Source organism: Mytilus edulis, chromosome 12 (assembly GCF_963676685.1).
Source record: "Mytilus edulis chromosome 12, xbMytEdul2.2, whole genome shotgun sequence".
Lineage (NCBI taxonomy): Eukaryota > Metazoa > Mollusca > Bivalvia > Mytilida > Mytilidae > Mytilus > Mytilus edulis.
In genome coordinates, this window is record NC_092355.1 from 75,970,472 (window position 1) to 75,985,999 (window position 15,528).

A 15,528-nucleotide genomic window follows, 5' to 3' on the forward strand; every position below is an offset into this window, starting at 1 on the left:
TTCTTTTGTAGCCATGTCAGACGCAACTTGGTTGTCAAGCTGGGTCATCAGACATATATCGTAACTAGATAGATACCCAAATAATAAAAGATAATAACATGGTGTCCAGGAGTTTGAACTAGAGAAGAGTATAACTGAACTAGAGGCTCTCAAGAGACTGTGTCGCTCACCGTGGTCTATGAGCATATTTAACAAAGGACACTCTCTAACATTGTAGACAAGAATATACCATGCCATAAATCTCTATTTTGTTGATCTTGTATTCTGATCTTTAAGACTGTTAGGTTATTGGGCTTTTTAATAGATCTTGCCTTGTTGATCTTTTTTGTGATTTAGAGTGTTTATTTGTCTATCATAATGAGGCTTCAGAGAAAAAGGTTTCTTTCTAAATATCATATTTTTCAATGATAAAAGGCAATAAACAGGTGTGCTATGAGCGCATTATATGCCTGTCGCATTTTTCAGAGAATTAAGTTCAATTACTTCTCAATGTCATATTAGAAATTTATGAAAATCAAAGGGGAGCTTACATCAATAGATATGAATAATCCATCAAAGTTTAATGAGAATTACTGAAAGTATTTTCAATTTATAGTCCGAATACTGGAAAAGCACCCCTTTGATAAGAATAAAACTCCAAAATTCGTAAACATAAAATCTAAAATTTATAAAATTCTAAAGGAAGCTCACATAAATAGATTTAAACAATTTACCAAATTTTTATGAGAACTGCTAAAAGCATTTTTGAGTTATTGCCCAAAAACTGGAACATTCCCCCTATTTTATGAATAAAACCCTGTAACTCGAAAACATAAAATCTAAAATGTATAAAACTTGAAAGGGAGCTCATGTCAATAGATATAGGTATAAATAATTCACCAACATTGCTTGCAAGTTGGTGAAAGCATTCTTGAGTTATTGTCTGAAAACTGGAAAAATCAATCTTTTTCTAATGAAAAAAAAACAACTAAAGGGAGCTCACGTCAATGGATATAATTAATTCATCAAAGTTTTATGCAAATTGGTTAAAGTGTTTTTGAGTTAATATCTAACATGTTGAAGTTTGATGGACGGATAGATGGACAACGGTATACCATAAAAAGTCCCGTAAACAGGCGTATAAAAATGGAAAAAAAAATTCAACTTGCCATTTATGGGCAATAACTTCTATAATAATGTGTCTAACAATTTAGACGTTTATATGGACAATTGGTAGAGCTCATTATTCTGAACATATGTTTCCTTTCAGATTTTCTCTATTTATAACGGTTAAAACAAGAATGTGTCCTCAGTACACGAATGCCCCACTCGCACTATCATTTTCTATGTTCAGTGGACCATGAAATTGGGGTAAAATCTCTAATTTGGCATTAAAATTAGAAAGATCATATCATAGGGAACATGTGTACCAAGTTTGAAGTCGATTGGACTTCAACTTCATCAAAAACTACCTCGACCAAAAACTTTAACCTGAAGCGGGACAGACGGACGAACAAACGAACGGACGGACGGACGAACGAACGAACGAACGGACGCACAGACCAGAAAACATAATGCCCCTCTACTATCGTAGGTGGGGCATAAAAACTAGACAAAACGTTTTATCCCTATGTTCAATTTTAGCAATGAAAAGACATTTTGGTTGGTAGGCAGGGTTATCTGACACATTTTTTAACTAAATACCTTGATGATGATATTGGCCAATGTTGGTTAAAATGGTCTCAGGGTTCAATTGACCATTTTGGTTGTGTGAACTTATGTGTAGAACTTATTTTGCTGTTTACAGTTTTCTCCATTCATTATAACATTCAAGATACTAACAAAAAACTTTAAAATTTCCATAAAATTACCAATTCTAAGGCAGCAACCCAACAAAAGACTGTCCGATGCGTCTTAAAATTTCAGTTCAGAATATCTTTACCTGATATACATTTGTATACATTTGTCAGATTTGCTTTCAATGCTTTAGTTTCAGTGATATAAGCCAAACACTGCATTTTACCCCCATGTTCTATTTTAGCCATGGCCGCCATCTGGCTAGATGCGCAGGGTAGTCAGATATTTTTTCAAACTACACACCCTGAGGATGATTGAGGCCAAGTTTGATTTCATTTGGCCCAGGAGTTTCAGAGGAAATTTTTTTTTGTAAAAGAAACAGAAGCTCACAGGCCGAGTAAATGGAAATAATTTAGTTAAAGCATTAACTTGATGAACTTTCAACAACTGAATTTAAAAAGAAATCTAGAGGCTCTCAATAACCTTTACGGCTCACCTGGATTTATATGCATCTTCAACAATGGACACCCTTTAACATCATAGACCAGAATATAATTCATGACTAAAATATCTCTTTCTGAATTTATATATATGACAGAGAGTTTTTTCTGTTTACAGTTTCGCTCTTTCTACTAAAGTGTTGCCAAAATACACTATAATGGTTTACTTTTACAAACTGTGACATGGAAGGAAAGTTGTCACATTTACACTCATGAAACATCTTCTTATATCTATAACAAATATTTATTTTTGGGCAATCACTTAATTTGGAAATAGGCTATGGTTTATAAATAGTCTTTAAACTAATATGAGCTGATAGTAACTTTCTAAAAAATATTGATCTACTACTGTAAATTACAAGTAGTTACTATCAATCTTACTTAATTCTAAGTGTTCGGTAAACAGGAAGTTGTTAAGTGATGATCCTGAAAAAGCATCACACGGAATAGCTGACTTATATAAACCCTGAAACCAAATTTCAGAAATCCATGTAATGTAATTCCTGAGAAAAAAGCGACGAAAATATTAATGGGACGGTCGGACGGACTGAAGACAACCCATGTGTAAAATGATGTAAGATGTAAGTGTTTGGTTAACAGGAAGTTTTTGAGTGATGAATCTGAAAACACATCACACGGTATAGCTGACTTATATCAACCCTGAAACCAAATTTCAGAAACCTTGTAACATATATAGTTCCTGAGAAAAAAAATGACGAAAATTTTCAACTTGGATGGCATGTGTAAAATGATCAAATATTTTGTAAACAGAAAGTTTTCGATTGCTGATTATGAAAACGAATCACACAGTAAAACTGACTTATATAAACCCTGAAACAAAATTTAAGAATTACTTAATTGTCATGTAATTCTTGAGAAAAATGGGACGACATTTTCAGTTTGGATGCCATATAATAAGTATGATTTATCAAGTCTAAAAAAAATAACTGTATGGACGATCTTTATTTTCTGATGAAACAAAGTTGGTCTACCCTTTGCAATTTTTCTTCAATTTATAATGAGGAATAGAAGTGTAAAAGGTATAAAAGTCCAAAGTTTTATACTTATACTAGCATATAATAGAAAAGTGACATATATTCACTGTACAATCTTTGGTTGTTTTGCATTGAGTATGTATATTTTGATAAATAATTTGTAAATATTATCTTAAACATCGAAGATAAAATGGAACTTAAACATATAAGGTCTATTTCACAAACAAAAATATTCCACGTAAAGTTAAATCCCCAAGAAGAAATGTAATTATAATAAAATAAAGCAAGTGTCTGGTAAACAGAAAGTTGTTGAGTGATGAATCTGAAAACTCATCACACGGTATAGCTGACTTATATAATAAACCCTAGACCATATTTCAGAAATCCTTATAAAGCAGTTCCTGAGAAAGATGCAACGACAAATATTCATGGGACGGACTGACGGACTGATGGATTGACTGACAGATGGACAGACAGAGGTAAAACAGTATACCCCACCTTTTAAAAGCTGGGTTATAATTAACCTAAAAGTGGTACACTACACTGTAATTTCTTTATTGATAAAACATGATTGTTTTAATTTACATGCATTGTTCTAAAAAATGCACTATGGAATAACTGTGTTCTGATACGGAGAGTTGCTATTACATGGAACTCTCATGTTTGATCATATATTAGAATGAAGAACAGAAGGTTCTGAATGGTCTGAGCCATACCAATACCACAATCTGCACCAGGAAACAAATATCTATTATAACTGCATATATCTTTGACTTACTATTTGTGGTTCATCTTAAACTGACCTAATCACAAAGTTTAACATGTAAACTATATGCATACTTTTCAAAGTTAACAGACCATGACTGTGGAGACAAAGGCCAAATGATCTCCATGAATATGATATGTGCTTATTCTAATACAACTTCATATCAAACATTGTTGGTCAGCCTTAAATAGATCTAATCATCTAAATTTTAAGATTTATACTTAGTTAAAGTTGAAATTTGATATACCTGGGGAGAAGGTTCGAAATTGACATTTTTAACAACTTGCCTTTTAGGCAAGTGACCATGATACATTACTTGTACGAGAGCATGGAGAGAGAAAACTAATTGTCCAAATTTTGTTCTTGGTTCATAAAATGTTAACTGCCATTTATGGATATCAAATCATGTAAATAAAATTGAGAAAGGAAAAAGTGGTACACTACACTGTAATCTCTTTATTGATAAAACATGATTGTTTTAATTTACATGTTTTGTTCTAAATAAATGCACTATGATATAGCTGTGTTCTGATACGGAGAGTTGCTATTACATGGAACTCTCATGTTTGATCATATATTAGAATGAAGAACAGAAGGTTCTGAATGTTCTGAGCCATACCAATACCGCAATCTGCATCAAGATTCAAATATCTATTATAACTGCAAATATCTTTGACTTACTATTTGTGGTTCATCTTAAACTGACCTAATCACAAAGTTTAACATGTAAAATATACGCATACTTTACAGACCATGACTGTGGGAACAAAGGCCAAATGATCTCTATGAATATGAGATGTGCTTATTCTAATACACCTGCATATCAAACATTGTTGGTCAGCCTTAAAGTCATCTAATCATCTAAATTCTAAGATTTATACTAAGTTAAAGTTCAAAGTTGATAGACCATGAGAAAGGTATATATTGTCATTTTTAACAACTTGCCTTTTAGGCAAGTGACCATGATACATTACTTGTACTAGAGCATGGAGATAGAAAACTAGTTGTCTAAATTTTGTTCTTGGTAACTGCCCTTTATGGATATAAAATCATGTAAATGCATTTCAAAACAGAATACAATGTAGCCCATTTTCAAAATTGCAAACAAAGCCATTTGCTCCACCTAAGTCCAAATATTTATGATGAGATGTTTCTGCAAAGTATCAAAATAACATTTCAAGACATCATAATTATTTGGATTATAGTGACCAAAGAGAAAATTTGAAGAAGAATATATGGTTTAAGTCATCAGATAATATTTTTGTATTTTTCTTTGTTTATATACACTTTGTGCAATTGCTGTTTAAGAACACACTGTTTTTGGCAAGATGAAGAAAGATGCTGGGAGGTAATTTCATGATTTTTTAAGTGGTCAAATTTTCTGTTTTTGTCCAACAAACTATGGCACTTTCCCTTTTACTGTTTGTGAGATAAACCAGCTGAATCGTCAAATTCCAGCCAAGGACAATTGACCACCTACTGAGCCAAAAGTTTATGTTACGGTATTCCCTATCATATCTTTATACACCAAATATAGTTAAACTATTGCTTATTGTATCTAAGGACTTAACCATCAAAACATAATATTAACTAATAGACTATGAAAATGAGATCAAAGTAAGATGAAACCTGCCAGACAGCCTTGTAAACCTTACAATCCATACCTTTCAACTGACCCGTATTCTGCGGTGTGACCCGAGATTTTCACAATTCTTAAGGATCGCCCGGGACACCCGCAAATCCGAAAAATGACCCTTTTTCACCTGGATTTCTTAGCCTTAAGATTGATTTCCTAAGTGATTTTCATTTAAAATACCGGCAAATTCGTAATTCTTTCATGAACAGGAAGTTTAGCTAGCTGCGTAAACTGTCAAATTAGGTGATCCATTAAGTGCATGGCTTCACTTGACAGTGTTGGTGTCAAACACAGTTGTTAATTAACACTAATTACCTTCTCTTAGTTCGTAAATAAATTTCACTGTTGTATTACAAACATTTTTCAACTAGAGTTACTTCCCCTTTTTTTGTCACCATTCAAAATTGTTCCCTATTTTTACGGGTTTTTTTTGGGGTAAAGAAGATTAAATCTATAACAAATAGAATTTAAATACATATTGAAATGTAACTTTTTATTTTTTTCATACCTTAAGGTGTAATACCACCATTGATTTTCCCCTATTAGTCTTTGTTAAATTTGCTCTTTTCAAAAAAATATGCAGAATTTATCTTTGTTTCAAATAAAGAAATACTTGGCATAAGTAAAGTTTTATCCTGTCCAGTTCTATAGAAAAAAAAATCACATAACATTTCATTGCATATAAGAAAATAACCATCATCATGATCATTGGAAGTTAACCAATCAAATTTCTCCCCTTATTTTATCTGTGTACAAGGTTTAGTCACAATGTAACCTCAAGATTACAAAATTTTCTATAGAAATCCCAAATAAAAAATAATGGTGTTTTGAAATACCCGAGACATATGTTTATGACACAGAAATGGGTTTTACTGCAATAAAATGTAGGATTAATTACCTACAACTGTCAAATTCGAGGGAATATTTTTTTCGACCTACTTTCGTATACAACTGGATGTGACGTAACATGATTTGGTGGTATTACACCTAAAGAAGACATTTTTGTTCAATAAACTGAATGTGACTTTTTTTCCTTTGTAATACTAGTTATTTCAAGCATTTTTGTTAAGTTTTGTCATAATCAGTTCAATAGTTTGAGAAAAAATCTAGTATAATGAAAGACGAAATCTACAGTGATTCGAGCAAAATTTCTTCGACAAATCCTAACCAAGCCGCATAAGATAGAATAGAGTGTGGACCAATAAATGATCAAATATATATAGTTGTGGCAACGCTTATACAACTGCATACGAAATACCATTGACTTAGTTTAAACATATTTATACATAGTGGATTGGGAATATTGCAATTTATATTAATCCCTTTGCACTTTGCCCTGTAGCGGCATTAGCCTGCTCTTTTTCGAAATCTACAAGGGTGTCTTTACGGGCAAGAGGTATGGATGTCTCAGCCATTTATCTTTGCCTTTCGACGGACTATCATCGTTTCTCAAACCTTTACTCGCAAATGGTGTCAAGGGACAGCGGAAAAATTCAGTTCCTAAAATTTTCTCTCAAATGGGGATTGAACCAGGAACCTTTGTGTTAGTAGTCTGATGCGCTAACCACTATACCAAGGCTCTATACCATTGACTTATCATAAGTCGTTCCCTTTTAACAAACCTAAACACAAACATTAACTTATAAACTATAGATATATGTAAAAGTTTCAAAGTCAATAAACCATGATGAGGGGGTGCGACTATTTAATCTCCAAGGCAACGAGACTTGCAAATGCCAATAAATATGCATATCATTGACTTAACATTAGGGGTTCATCTTAAACTGATTTAATCACAAACTAACGCACGTGAACTAAGCAAAAGCATTAAAGTCAAGAGACCACGACTGAGGAGGCAGAACCAAATATTCTCCATGGAAATGAGATGTGCTAATCCTTATAAAACTGCATACAAGTTAACATTGGCCCACCACTAATGGTTCCCCTTGAACTGACCTAATCACAAACTAATACCTGTAAACTAAGCAAAAGTTTCAAAGTCAATATACCATGACTGAGTGGGCGGAGCCAAATAATCGACGGCAACAGCACACCCATGTCTCGCTTTTTGACTCCCTCAAGGCGAGACAAAAACAAGAAAATAAACACTTATGAACCACATCAACAAACGACAACTACTTCCTTTACAATTATTCTATACTTGAAATATAGCTGACCTACTGTTTAATAGAACCAAAGATACTGACTTGACAAAGCAAAGTTTATCTGAATCACTGATCCATTACATGATTGGATTATTATCCCTATGTCTCGCATTCAATGACTTTTGTCGCAGGTCAGACAAAATATATGGTTTCTAACAGCTCTCATGTTAGGGTATCATCTTTACAATGAATACTTTTCGTGTTGAAATAATTCTAGCAAAGTAGAATATTCCTTGCTATTGCAGAGTACAAATAAGCATGTACTATATATGACCATATAGTTTGATGGTACTTCAACTTGCTATGTCATGTATTTTATATATTAGAAAGCTGCTGACATTATAGCTTCATAGTTTGTTATTATCTATTATAGTGATTAACACAATGCAATTAATTGAATGAAGTCGTACAGTAAACATGTTGTCATTCTGCAATTCCTAGAGTGGTTGTATAATCATGATAATGAGTTAAAGCTAATGAAATAAAGTCAACGAAAATTACCTTCTATCCCTTGTCCAGCAGTCACACCTGAATATTTCTCTGACATGACAGACTGAAAAATGAGGAATATGCACTGTGAATATATCTTTATTCATATCACTTGAAGACCTATTAAAATTTAAGTTATAAACCACATAGAAATAAATATATAATACAAATGCTTCACATTACATGAAATATATAGAACACATTTTCATATTTTTCAAGATAAAAGAGAGATATAATCATTTAAAAGTTTAAAGGGTACAGGTTGTTTTTGAATTTAAAAAATCTCCTTGCAGGTATTTCTATCTCAAAAAAAAAAATACACAATGCAGGTGGAAACTGTGGACCAAAACCTGTCTTACTGATCATTTTGACAAAGAGTTATAGTTTTAAAGATAACAAGAGGCTGTCACAACGACAGCAAACCGGATTTATTTATATTTATTTGTGTCCTGGCAATATCACAAGAACCATTACTGAAGAATGGTGAAAGTGAAAATCATCAATATCAAATTTGACCTCCATTTTGTCATCAGTATCAACATGTTAAAAGGAGTAGGTCCAGTAAGACCCCTTTTTGGCCCCAAAATATAGCAGTTTTACAAAATTGTTAAAATGTAAATTTTTAGTCATTTATTGGATAGTAGAAAGGTTCTGTTACATAAGTATGGGCTCTTTTTGACAATACAATGCACATATATTGAGAACTAGCACCATTAATATATGCTAAATTACTGAAATCTTCACAATTCCAGCATATTAGTTAAATTTTAGACGGTTTCCGTGTAAAACGAAAGTGGCCGCATTCGTGTTCATTCAAAATATTGAAATGGAAGTTGTATTTGATGATAATACATAACATATATAAAGATTGAGGATGAACACGGATGCGGCCACTTTCGTTTTTGACAAAAACCATCTGAAAAGTGACATTTTTTCGCATATTTGGTAGATTTTTCATATTTGAGCCTGAATCGGATCGTTTTTAATGACTAAATAAATTAAAATCTTTCACATAAATTAACTGCATCATATGAAATAGACACTTAAAAAATGGTCAAAATCTTTCGTCAGATGAAACTGAAATTTGAGGCCAAAATCGGTCCTTACCGGACCTACTCCTTTGAAAAGCTTAGATTGAATGGTTCATGAGTTAAAATGCAACAACGTGAATGGAAACGCCATTTTACAATCTTTCAAGAACCATAACTCCTGAACGGTAAAAGTCAAAATCGTCATTATTGAACTTGACCTCTATTTTGTCATCAGTAACAACATATTAAAATTTGGGAAGCTTTGGTAGAACAGTTCATGAGTAAATGCACGGACACGACTGGAAACTCCATTTTTCAATCTTTCAAGAACCATAACTCCTGAACGGTAAAAGTCAAAATCGTCATTATTGTACTTGACCTCCACTTTGTCATCAGTAACAACATATTAAAATTTGGGAAGCTTTGGTAGAACAGTTCATGTGTAAATGCACGGACACGACTGGAAACTCCATTTTTCAATCTTTCAAGAACCATAACTCCTGAACAGTAAAAGTCAAAATCATCATTATTGTACTTGACCTCCACTTTGTCATCAGTAACAACATATTAAAATTTGGGAAGCTTTGGTAGAACAGTTCATGTGTAAATGCACAGACACGACTGGAAACTCCATTTTTCAATCTTTCAAGAACCATAACTCCTGAACGGTAAAAGTCAAAATCGTCGTTATTGAACTTGACCTCTATTTTGTCATCAGTAACAACATATTAAAATTTGGGAAGCTTTGGTAGAACAGTTCATGAGTAATGCAAGGACACGACTGGAAACTCCATTTTTCAATCTTTCAAGAACCATAACTCCTGAACAGTAAAAGTCAAAATCGTCATTATTGAACTTGACCTCCACTTTGTCATCAGTAACAACATATAAAAATTTGGGAAGCTTTGGTAGAACAGTTCATGTGTAAATGCACGGACACGACTGGAAACTCCGTTTTTCAATCTTTCAAGAACCATAACTCCTGAACGGTAAAAGTCAAAATCGCCATTATTGAACTTGACCTTCATTTAGTTGTCAGTAACAACATATTAAAATTCTAAAAGCTTTGGTTGAACGGTTCATGAGTTAATGCACGGACAACATTTGATTGCCGCCCGCCCGACCGACCGACCGCCCGCCCGCCATACATCCCCAAATCAATAACCGACATTTTTGTCACAAAAATCCGGTTAATAAAATGCTTCACTGAGCGCAGCCTGATACGACTGCAGAGGTCGAACCCTGAACAGTTGAGGCAAATTGGTACACAATATTCAAGCTTGATACTATCTGAATTTGGATTGTGATCAAATTTTTGCCATACTATAGGTTTCTGACACAAAATAAATATGGTCAAAGATTTTACAAATCTAATGCGCAATACTGTGCAATTGTAGATTTCTTCTTGAAAGTTTTCAAAAATTTGAAAATTGAAAAATGTTGAAAAATGTACCATTTAAAAAATATTGGAACCCCCCTTTCAAAGTTTTTGTATCCTCTAAGAGGATTATCCATCAAACTCAATCCAAGTCTTTTCTTTGTAGTATGGAACCTTGTTGTACAATTTTAGAGAGATCCATACACTTTAACATAAGTTGTTGTCTGTAAACTTTAATAATGCTTGTTTTGGACCTTTTATTTGCACTTAATTCCTGCATGTTAGAAAATTATAACAAAACCATTGTAAGGGAGGTAACTCTAATGAAAAAAAAACCCATGTAAATACATCATAAAAGTATTATATAGAAAATGACATCATAGTCATGGCTAAAATTAGAAAACTTTGATCAGCAAAATTTAATAGTAATATCTAAAAATAATAGAAAGGACATAAAAAAAAACATGGCTAAAATCAATATTCCTTATTCACCATAAATTTAATAGTATCTTCTTAACGTAAATTGACAGCTAATGACCTCAAGACAATACAAAATTTCTTTATACATAATTTAAAGGCAATGTAAAAGTTAATCAAAATATTAAATTTGGATTACCTCCCTTACACTGCTTTCAAATTGTCTTAATTGTACATTAACCAGGAAACCCTTGTTTTCCCCCCTTTTTGCCCCAATTCCTAAATGGTTTGAGCCATAACCCCCCAAAGTCAATTCTAAGATTCCCATTGTGGTATGGAAACTTGTGGTATAATTTCAGAGAGATTCATACATTTCAACACAAGTTATTGTCTGGAAACTACAAAAATGCCTATTTGGGCCCCTTTGTTGGCCCCTAAATCCTAAACTGTTATGACCATTACCCCCAAAATCATTCTTGTGGTTATAAACCTTGTATTGAAATTTCATGGATTTTTATTTACTTAAACTTAAGTTATTGACCAGAAATCAACTGTCTTCAGACGATGCCGACGATGACATGATACCAATATACGACCACAAAATTTTGTTGCGGTCGTATATATAGCTATAGTGAAAATAGGAGGTAGGTAATGACAGATTTTTTTTTCAATCTGACATGTCTGATGTGGTTTTCAAGATATAAGACAATTAATGATTGATTAATTGTTGGTTTTTTAACATCCAGTAGCAAGACAAATACAATTAAAATGCATTTTACCCTCATGTTTTATTTCTATATCTATGGCAGCCATGTTTTGTCGTTTAAGGCTATAATTCCTTTTTATCCAGTTGTTTAGGTTGTATTGGCAATTTTATAGATCTTGCATTTCTGATCATTTTTGCTGTTTACAGTTGATACTTCTATATTATAGTTTTCACAGAAATGGGTAAAAGTATTAAAATTAGTTGAAAAAAAATGTCATGTAAGGTCAATAACTCCTATGGTCCATTGTTTTTGGTCATGTTAACATTTTTGAATCGCGTATTACTGATCTCTTCTGCTTTAAACAGTTTTTACATTTATATTTCATAGCATGCATAAAGGATTTGCTTTTGAGATAAGAGACAAAAAAACAACAACAAGCATTTGGAGACTATTGCATTGCACTACAGTCCCCCACCTACTGAAAATTCATTTTATTGAAACAAAATTTATTTGATATATTGTCATGTTGTTAACTATATAACAAATATTACATCAATATCTTCAACCATGACAGAAATAAAGTGTGGTAAACTGAATATTTCAGTGGAGTCCAAGAACCATAACTCTGAAAAATGATTATCAGAACCAAAATTAAATTTGAGCTTGAACTAGAACTGGCAATTAACACTATGCGCCAAATATCAAATCAATATCCTATTGGAACAAATATTCTATATCATTTATTCCGTTAGGAACATATACTGTAATATTTATTCCAGTGGAAATAATATTCCAGAATACTTTTTCCATTTGGAACTTACATTATGAAGATAATTCTATTTCGAGACAGAGACAACTCTTCACAATAGACCAAATGACACAGAAATTAACAAATGTAGGTCACCGTACAGCCTCCAACAATGAGCAAAGCTATAAAAGGCCCCGAAATAACAAATGTAAAACAATTCAAACGAAACCAGATGCTCCGCAGGGCGCAGCTTTATACGACCGCAGAGGTTGAACCCTGAACGGTTGGGGCAAGTATGGACACAACATTCAAGCTGGATTCAGCTCTAAATTTGGATTGTGATTAAATAGTTGACACAGCATAGGTTTCTGACACAGAATGAATGTGGTCTAATGAACTTAAAAATTTTTTTTTGCCTTTGAGCAATTCACTATGCTGTTGAATATTAATCCTCTCAAAAAAATGTTTGAAGAAATTTTCTTTTTATTTATGAAATCTGAAATGAAAAAAATTGACCCCCCAATTTTTTTTTCACATCCCCCTTTCCCTTATTTCAAAACTGATCTCAATTCAAATTTCTAATGAAGTTTGCAACAATAACTACTCATTTAAATACATCATAAAATATTAAAATGTAAAACTAGAGGCTCTAAAGAGCCTGTGTCGCTCACCTTGGTCTATGTGCATATTAAACAAAGGACACAAATGGATTCATGACAAAATTGTATTTTGGTGATGGTGATGTGTTTGAAGTTCTTACTTTACTGAACGATTTTGCTTCTTACAATTATAGCTATAATGAACTTTGCCCATTAGTAACAGAGAACTATATTTGGTAAAAATTTACATATATTTACCAAATTAATGAAAATTGTTAAAAATTGACTATAAAGGGCAATAACTCCTAAACGGGTCAATTGACCATTTTGGTCATGTTGACTTATTTGTAGATCTTACTTTGCTGAACATTATTGCTGTTTACAGTTTATCTCTATCTATAATAATATTCAAGATAATAACCAAAAACAGCAAAATTTCCTCAAAATTACCAATTCAGGGGCAGCAACCCAACAACCGATTGACCGATTCATCTGAAAATTTCAGGGCAGATAGATATTGACTTGATTAACAATTTAACTTCTTGTCAGATTTGCTCTAGATGCTTTGAATTCATAGTTATAAGCCAAAAACTGCATTTTACCCCTATGTTCTATTTTTAGCCGTGGCGGCCATCTTGGTTGAATGGCCAGGTCATCGGACACATTTTTCAAACTAGATACCCCAAAGATGATTGTGGCCTAGTAGTTTCAGTGGAGATTTTGTAAAAGATTACTTAGATTTATGAAAAATGGTTAAAGATTGACTATAAAGGGCAATAACTCCTAAAGGGGTCAACTGACCATTTTGGTCATGTTGACTTATTTGTAGATCTTACTTTGCTGAGCCAAAAACTGCATTTTACCCCTTTGTTCTATTTTTAGCCGTGGCGGCCATCTTGGTTGGTTGACCAGGTCACGCCACACATTTTTTAAACTAGATACCCCAAAGATGATTGTGGCCAAGTTTGGATTTATTTGGCCCAGTAGTTTCAGAGGAGAAGATTTTTGTAAAAGATTACTTTAATTAACTAAAAATGGTTAAAAATTGACTATAAAGGGCAATAACTCCTAAACGGGTCAATTGACCATTTTGGTCATGTTGACTTATTTGTAGATCTTGACCTGATAAACATTTTTACCCCTTGTCAGATTTGCTCTAAATGCTTTGGTTTTTGAGTTATAAGCCAAAAACTGCATTTTACCCCTATGTTCTATTTTTAGCCGTGGCGGCCATCTTGGTTGGTTGACCGGGTCACGCCACACATTTTTTAAACTAGATAGCCCAATGATGATTGTGGCCAAGTTTGGTTTGATTTGGCCCAGTAGTTTCAGAGGAGAAGATTTTTGTAAAAGTTAACGACGACGGACGACGACGGACGACGGACGACGACGGACGACGGACGCCGGACGCCAAGTGATGAGAAAAGCTCACTTGGCCCTTCGGGCCAGGTGAGCTAAAAAGTGCTTGTTATCACTAAATGGTAAAGATTGTTTTAATCTATCAGTTGGTAGTAAAAGTGAATATACATTGTATATTGTATAAAACAATGATTTAAGTTGATTCAACTACTATTCTGGACAAAGAAAGATAACTCCAATTGAAATCCAATTGGAATTTCTTGCTATTGCACAATATTGTGCAATTAGATATTTCTTGCTATTGTGCAATACTGTGCAATTGAAAATATTTGCTATATCACAATACTGTGCAATTGAAGATTTCTTGCTATTGCACAATACTGTGCAATTGAAGATTTCTTGCTATTGCTGAATACTGTGTAATTGAAAATTTCTTGCTATTGCACAATACTTAATATAATGATTTTGGATCCTGATTTGGACCAACTTGAAAACTGGGCTCAAAATCAAAAATCTAAGTACATGTTTAGATTCAGCATATCAAAGAGGCCCAAGAATTCAATTTTTGTTAAAATCAAACTTAGTTTAATTTTGGACCCTTTGGACTTTAATGTAGACCAATTTTAAAACGGGACCAAAAATTAAGAATCTACATACACAGTTAGATTTAGCATATCAAAGAACCTCAATTATTCAATTTTTGATGATATCAAACAAAGTTTAATTTTGGACCCCGATTTGGACCAACTTGAAAACTGGGCCAATAATAAAAAATCTAAGTACATTTTTAGATTCAGCATATCAAAGAACCCCAAGGATTCAATTTTTGTTAAAATCAAACTTAGTTTAATTTTGGACCCTTTGGACCTTAATGTAGACCAATTTGAAAACGGGACCAAAAATTAAGAATCTACATACACAGTTAGATTCGGCATATCAAAAAACCCCAATTATTCAATTTT

General features: G+C 32.9%; 1 protein-coding gene across 1 annotated transcript in view; it reads right to left on the bottom strand.

Moving 5' to 3' along the window:
- The window catches only part of LOC139497847 (uncharacterized), a 65,354-nt gene that overhangs the window by 22,218 nt on the left and 27,608 nt on the right, over positions 1-15,528 (bottom strand). Inside the window, exon 8 of the mRNA XM_071286086.1 lies at positions 8,340-8,391. Within this exon, the coding sequence (XP_071142187.1) occupies positions 8,340-8,391 (52 nt within the window). The remainder of the gene's footprint in view (positions 1-8,339; positions 8,392-15,528) is intronic.